The sequence below is a fragment of the Pyxicephalus adspersus genome, chromosome 4 (assembly GCF_032062135.1).
Source record: "Pyxicephalus adspersus chromosome 4, UCB_Pads_2.0, whole genome shotgun sequence".
Taxonomy (NCBI): Eukaryota; Metazoa; Chordata; class Amphibia; order Anura; family Pyxicephalidae; genus Pyxicephalus; species Pyxicephalus adspersus.
In genome coordinates this window covers 9,212,780-9,220,605 of record NC_092861.1, presented here as the reverse complement: position 1 = coordinate 9,220,605, position 7,826 = coordinate 9,212,780, and the positions used below count along the sequence as shown (strand labels likewise).

The window sequence follows — 7,826 nt, the reverse complement described above, 5'->3', positions numbered from 1 at the left end:
CCTGTCCTACCAGTAGTGGTTCAGCAACTCAGCTCTTACATTGACCTGACCTACCAGCAATGGCTCAGCAGCTCAGCTCTCCCATTGCTCTGTCCAACCAGTAGTGGTTCAGCAACTCAGCTCTTACATTGACCTAACCTACCAGCAATGGCTCAGCAGCTCAGCTATCCCATTGACCTGTCCTACCGGCAATGCCTCCGTTCTCCCTATTCCCCTTTCAACAGTGCTTTAGCTTATCTTGCTTTCCTTTCCAAACAGTGACTCAAATGCTTTGCTAGCCATGCTAAACCTACCTGTAGTGATTTAGTAACTCACTTTCCCCTGCCTCCACTCACGGCAGCTACCGAGCCAATGCTGAGCTTTGCTACTGATTAGAGGACTAGAAGTCTGCTTAGTAGCTCAGCCCTCCCTGCTCCCCCTCTCATTAACTCAGCAGACCCCTAGCCCTCCAGCTCAGCTCACTATGTTCCCATTCACCAGCAGTGACTCAGAAGCTCAGCGAGCTCAGCAAGCTCCTGAGAGAGCTAACCTAGGGCACTTCAGTGCTTCTGCTGTGGAGTTTGGGGATGAATTGTTCCCACAGTGGCTGCAGCTACAGAGGTCAGTGAGGGCTTGTTAAGGATATAGAAAAACTTGAATGTCCATAACCTGTCTACATTTCCACATTAGCTCGTTGTTGGCAAAGCTGCATAGGTAAGTGCATATTACTATTCCATTGGGACACCCACTAGCCTTTCAAATGTATATCAAGAGTTTGCAAAGTGTTGATGGTCAGTAAGACTGCTTCACCTCAATATGGAGTAGATTTATACAAGCAATAATACAACTTAATATAACAAAAGGTTTCCTAAAATGACCGTTTCCAGTGAAATGATAGGTAAAAAACCATGACTTCATGGAGGGGGCAACAAAGGAGGGGGAACAGAAAAGGTCCCACACCAAATTATTACTTAGTTGGAAGAACACAATTGTCTACAATGTCTTTATTTATTATAGCGTTGTTAGTGGCTTTCACTTCAAATACCTGAACGTAATTATTTGAAGAATGTCTTATTATGGTACAACAAGTCCTAAAATGAAATTTGTATGACCACAAATATTTACCTGCATAGGGAATGCGACCATAGGTGACGATTTCCGTGAGCAGAATCCCAAATGACCACACGTCTGACTTTATTGTAAATACTCCAAAATTAATGGCTTCTGGAGCCGTCCATTTGATGGGGAATTTGGTACCTGAAAGGTGACAATAAAGAAGTTTTTTAAACTATTCTGAGATATCCATACATTAAACAGAACAGAAAATTATCATTTTTAAGAACTTCGGTCTCCGATAACCAATTCTGGAATAGATGCAGATGTATCTCTTTTATGGCTGGGTGCAGTGATGTTAGAGCTTTAATCTGTAAAAAATACATTGCATTACAAAGACCATGAGGTCCCTCAAACTTGACTTCCAGAGTGAAATGAAAAGTTGCGTCTCATTTACTCAACAGCTAAGTAAATGATTCTTTGAGCCCTTTCACACCCATAGAGCGGTTATCCGCTAACGTACGCCCAACAAACTGGCGTGGTGTGCCTGGGAACAGCAAACTGCACTGCAGGCAACTGGATTTGCCTGCAGCTATAGCCATGGTGCAAATTCATGGTGCACATTTTCAAACAGCAACCACATGGCAAAAATTGCCTAGTTGCTTTTGGGAAGTGTACCATGATCTGCTGCAGCTGTGAGCAAAAAAAAATGGTTTGAATGAATGGGAGTGGATGGGATTGTCATTGAACCCACAACCGAGTCTACAATAGCCCTATAACTTTATTTTGTACATGATGGACTCCATTGGTCTTTGATCATTGACTCCTTTATCTTTAGATAACCAGTGTAAATAAAGGGCGATTCCCTACCATGGCTGCTATACCCACCTCTATCTTTCTATACTCCCCGGTGCTACCACCAACATGTTTCTAATTAGCTCATTAACTTCTCTTCCTCTGGAAGATTGTACGGCTTGTGAACGTCCTCCAAAAATCACATTGAAGACATCTACTGTATATTCCTAAACCAATAAATATTCTCTGAAACATTCCCTGTTGGAGAATAAAATACTGTCATTGAAACACAAGAACCTGGAAGATTTTCCACCAGGGAATGTTTCAGTGAATATTGGATTCCCCGCTTTATAAATAGAGCCCCCAGTAATGACAAACCCACAAGAGTTATAACAATGTTCAATGAATATTTAACTGGATTGCAATGTTTTTCTTTATTTCTCTGGATTTTTTTAATGAATGCTTCATCTATAACAGGAATAGATATTCTATGTTTAGTTGGGCCGGTTTAAGGTTCCAGTGTGGATCCAATTTCCTTTACATGAGAAGGGTAAGTTCTGAGCAAACTGTCAGTATCACTATGACGTGTTGGCGGTCCTACTTCTGCTTTCACCGACACAAACACTAACCAAATAAATCACCTGCAGACCTCCAGACACTTTTATTCTCACTGCTGCTCTGTGTGTTTATTATGGATTAAAGTGAACCTGTAAATTGTCCATGCAGAGCAAAGCAATGGAATTATTTTAATGCCCCTCTCTCCAGCAGCACTTTTTCCTTCTTCTATTGGGTACTACCAAGTATACAGAAGCATGTGACTTCCTCTTATTCTCCCATGTGACAAAGTTGGTGTTTGGTGATTGGCCCAGTGCTCAGCAGGGGTGGGTAGGCAGTCCTTCATCTAGAGCTTACACAGTGCTTTGGTTTCTTCCTAGCAGTGGCTGCACAGAGCTGTAGGACAAAGAAAGTACTGCTGGGCTTTAAATTCAACCTGTTAATATAATCCTTTTACATCAGATCAGGTCTAAACTGACTTACAACCTAAGGTTGTTGCTGAATACTCTGGGGGAACAATATTCATGCACAAATGACCCAACCTACCATAGGTACCTAAATCTACCATTGAGGTCCCAAAAATGAGCAGCTAACCGAAGTCTATGCATAGGGAAGAGGAAGGAAAAAGACAGATACCTCCAACATTCATTATAGTGAAAACCATAGAAATCAGACCCGGCTTTTTATTCTCTTCCTCACGAAGACTAAGCCACTAGTGTTGCCATAACCTATAAATGGGTGCATCACATAATGGCCATCTCATATCTATGGGTATAGCAGCTTTAATTGTCCATACTTTAAAATTGTATATTGCCTGTGCTTGGTTTGTGGTTTCCATCAGCCATGAACTTTTACAGGGCCCATCAATGCTGTCATATGAGAGTAAGGATAGTGAGACACATATTGTCCGATACTCAGATGTACCTAATATAGTCATTTCCATCTTATCCAGCACTCACAGGATTTGGTGGAATCCTGATAAATGTAGCTTCTGGTAGTTGTAAAAAAAGAAGAGGGGACACAGTACATGCTCGCCCCACTACACCCTTGCCTAAATGTCACTCAAAGGAGAAGAAACTTCCCCCACAGTGACGTCATGATACCAGAACTCACCAACTCTCCCATCGCAGGTCTGAGCCTGCAATAGGGGAGTGGGCATGTTGTGTTCAGAAAGACAACCTGCCCACCGCCATGAGCCTACAGTTACCATACGGGGATATGGTCCGTGGCTCTGACCAGTGCACCCCCCCCCAGTGAATCCTTCTCCTGACTCTGCGGGGGGCAGACCGGCTAGAGCTGTGGAAAACCAAAAAATCCTTTGCAAAATAAAAGTGGGAGCATGTGCCCTAACCCTAAAAAAAGTGCCCACCGTGCCTGCCCTACTACAACCCTGGTCCAAAGATAAATATGGTAGAATGTTTTTTGCAAATCTTGACTTTTTCTGGTAAAACAAGCTTACTTGCAGAGGTCTGCAAGTAACTTTAGTTGCCTATGTCCAGGGAAATATAAGGGTATTTAAGGAAGAGTGCATTGTAACATTACAAGCTGGTGATGATTTTTTAACCTTATGGATATAACCATCCTGTACAGAACAACCACAGACCTTCTTTGGCTATGTATTCCGTGTCAATCACTCTCGCCAGGCCAAAGTCTCCAATCTTACAGCAGAGTAGGTCAGACACCAAGACGTTGGCAGCTCGAAGGTCTCTGTGAATGTAATTCTTCTTTTCAATGTATGCCATGCCCTCCGCAACCTAGAGAGAGAGAACGCAGAGATAGTCATGGGGCATTAAAGTTTTGGTTATGTTCACATTGGGAGTTAATAACTGCACCATTAATGCTCTTGGGTGCCTATTGGCAACAACTTGGCACCCAGAAGCAGTTACAGGCCGGGTTTTTACAGGCATTTAGAACCTTAAGTAAGCTTGTTTTCAGTTGGAAGTTGTGCATTGTTTTCTGTTGTTTTTTTTGGAATTATGGAATTACATCATCCATTGAAGAAGTTAACCACCCCTAGGCATTTCATGTAGCATATGAAAAACCATGCGGCAATGCAAACACAAACAAATACCTATAAAAAAAAAAAGAGAATAAAGAACCAATTCTTTTAAATGATAACCATTTTAGGGGGTGCTTGAATTCATCACTGGTCTGAACATAGCCTTACTTGACAAAATGAATTTTAACACCAGAAGAAAAAAGTAGAAAATCTACATAGATCATATTATCAGGTTGAACTCGACAACACATGTTATGAACAACATCCGCTTCTTCAGGACAGAAGATGAAGATATATCAAACCTAGTAACTGACAAATGCACACATCTATTACATAAGAAAGGGGCATTTTATTTTGGCTCTTTGTTTCTTTCTTTTTTATTAGGTTGGGGGAGTTGGTCTTTGGTCTGGCAAAGATGATGGAGACTGAGCACCAAGAAAGGAATGCTGGTGATTCATAGAACATTTCCAGGGAGTCGGCAATTGAGCATTAAAGCTGGAGTTACTGGGAGAAAAATTCTCATCTCTGTCTATTAGACTACTGATGGTTCTTCCACCATGAGCCATTGCAAATCCTGGACATTGAGCCCCCAATCTGGTGATTACCTGGCCATTGTGACCCTGATAGCTATAAATCAGATGTGTTTAGCGTTAGGAGCTTCAAAGCCATTCTACACAGAGATGATCATGTGAATTTTTAATCCCAACCCCTCATTCATCCCAAACTCCCCCTCAATCGGTCCCAGGCTCACAGGTCTACAAGGTCTCTGGCCAGAATAATGCAGAACATTATATAGATTACACAGATAACTAAATTTCACATCCGTGTCATGTATTTAATATATGGCTCCATTCTAACATTATTGTGGAAGTTGATAGTAGTCACATCTTCGATTTAGTTCTTGTTCTCCTTTTTTAATACTTAATAATGGGAACCATTCTGACGATAATGGGTTCCAAGTCAGCTAGCAGCTAAATACTGTAGAACTAACCACAAAATCATTTTTTTCATCTCTATGGAAAATGTATTTGTGGTTTGTCACTAAAAATAGGAACTGTCACTTTTTCCTTTTCTGAAATTTACAGACTGGTGGTTACTCCTATGGTTTACTGGACCAGGTTCAAAGCCCGCCAAATATGGTCTGGTATTGGTTGGTGTAGCCAAGAGTTGTCAAAACTGATTGTACAACAGGAACAAGAAGTTAATTGACAGCTTGCCCCACCTCCTTGGGATCAAATATTTTAATATTTAGGACAATTAAGTCAACAATCTACATTCTAATGAAATGAAAAGTTACTAGCAATAGGGATTTGTTTTTGGGAACTGTACCTCGATCTGCTGCAGCTTTCTGCAAAAAATGGTTTGCATGAATGGGAGTGGATTGAATTGTGGTTGAACTTGCAATGGGGTCCAAAATGGCCCTATAACTGTTTTTTATACATTATGGGCTCCATGAGTCTTTGATCACTGACTCCTTTATCTGTAGGTAACCAGTGTAAATAAAGGGCGATTCCCTACCCTTGCTGGTATACCCACCCATTTCTTTACTTCTTGGTGCTACCACCAACATGTTTCTCATTAGCTCATCAACGTCTCCTTTCATGGAAGATTGCGTGGCTTCTCAACATTCTCCAAAAATCAATCACTGATGACATCTACTGTTTATTCCTAAAAAAATTTACATTCACTGAAACATTCCCTGGCAGGGAATGAAATACTGCCATTGAAACACATGAACCTGGGATATTCTCCACCAGGTAATGTTTCAGTGAATGTCAGATTCCCCGCTTTATAAATAGAGCCCCCAGTCATGACAAACCCACAAGGGTTATAACAATGTTCAATGAATACTTAACTGGATTACAATGTTTTTTCAGGAATTTTTTGAAGAATGCTTTGTCTATATCAGGAATAGATATTCTATGTTTACTTGGGCCCATGTAAGGTTCCAGTGAGGATCCAAAGTCAAGTTCCAAATAAAATACCAGAGTCATTTAGATCAACCAATGATCTTTCAAACTCCAGGCTTTCCCAAGGCTTTCAGGAACCTATTGCTGGTAACCTTAGTTGGGAGGAATGTGGACTCTTTATATAAAAGCTTCTTTATAAGAAGACCTACCACTGAGAGATAATGGAAGCTGCCATTGCTGAACGCAAACTAAGGAAAGCTAATTGCAGAAATGTAAAGTGGATCTTATGGTGTCAGTACACCTGACATACGGATGCAGATAACTTTGTGATAGTATGAACACCTGAGCTGTATACTCATTGTGGCTCACTTATTCTAAAGGTATTTAATCAGAACCCAAGCAAGATGTATCAGGTCAGAAATGGAAACATATGGAGGTCCACATTATGTCTTCTTGTTCCAGTGATGCCCCCACCATGATGGCTCTTATGGTTAGGGATCGGCACCATCCATCCAGGCCCTAATGTTGTGTATCTATAGGGATTGTTCACACAATCAGCATTGGGCTTCATTGTCTAACACAATCCTAAATGCCTATAGCTTACATATGTTTTATCATTCCAGGGAAAGAACATTATTTAAAAGGCACAAATTTAAAATCACACAGCAGCACATGTTAAAAATTAATGCTAGCATGTGCACTATGCAGACAAACATATGTGCTACGGTATGAACAAGCTATTAGACCAGACGTTTTAAAGATTTTTACCCTCAAGGAACCCTTAAAATAATGTTCAGGTGTTAGGGAACCCATTCTGAAAATAAACTCATCAGGTTGTACTAGGAAATGTCCCTTCTATTGATGGTCAGTGTGAAGAATGCCCTCCAACGGGGGTGGTCAGAATACTGGTATACTGTAGATAGCCTAGAGGAAGTTGGGGTCGTTCATGTTGCTTTGCCATCTGACCGTATACCCAGAACTATGTGGACAATGCAAAAGAAAGAAGAATAGTCAGCCTCAGCCCAAGAATGTCCTTGCCTAAAGGAACCCTGGTTGTGAATGGCAGCCCTGGGCAAGCATACTGTACCCAAGTCACCAACTTCTCCCCAAGACAAATATCAATAATCAAAACCAGGGGGATGAGATCCAATATCATGAGAAAGTCTACTTATCACCGCTACTGCTGAAAAATCTGTTACTATTGCAGGAATACAGTAAGATCATAAATACCAATTACTAGTGTTGATGTTCGAATTCGGGTTGTCCCTATATTCAACTCGAATATGGCTGTTCGAATTCGGGTGTACCCGAACCGAATTTTGCTGCATTCGACAGCAAAAATTCGGGAGGAAAAAAAAAATTTTTTTTTCTTAAATTATTTATTTAAGAAAAATAATAATTTAAGAAAAATAATTTAATAATTTAAGAAAAAAAAAAGTTAAATTACACAAACACACACATTAATAAAATAATTTTAAATTAAAGCCTTGTCCTATTTTTTACTTATATTTTAACCCTTTCAGGGAATGAGTAAG

The 7,826-nt window shown here is 40.5% G+C and overlaps 1 protein-coding gene across 1 annotated transcript in view; it reads right to left on the bottom strand.

The window, feature by feature from the left end:
* BLK (BLK proto-oncogene, Src family tyrosine kinase) overlaps window positions 1-7,826 on the bottom strand; it is a 36,880-nt gene that overhangs the window by 2,042 nt on the left and 27,012 nt on the right. Inside the window, exons 11-12 of the mRNA XM_072407350.1 lie at window positions 3,986-4,136; window positions 1,105-1,236 (exon numbers count right to left, since the gene is read on the bottom strand). Of these exons, the coding sequence (XP_072263451.1) occupies window positions 1,105-1,236; window positions 3,986-4,136 (283 nt within the window). The remainder of the gene's footprint in view (window positions 1-1,104; window positions 1,237-3,985; window positions 4,137-7,826) is intronic.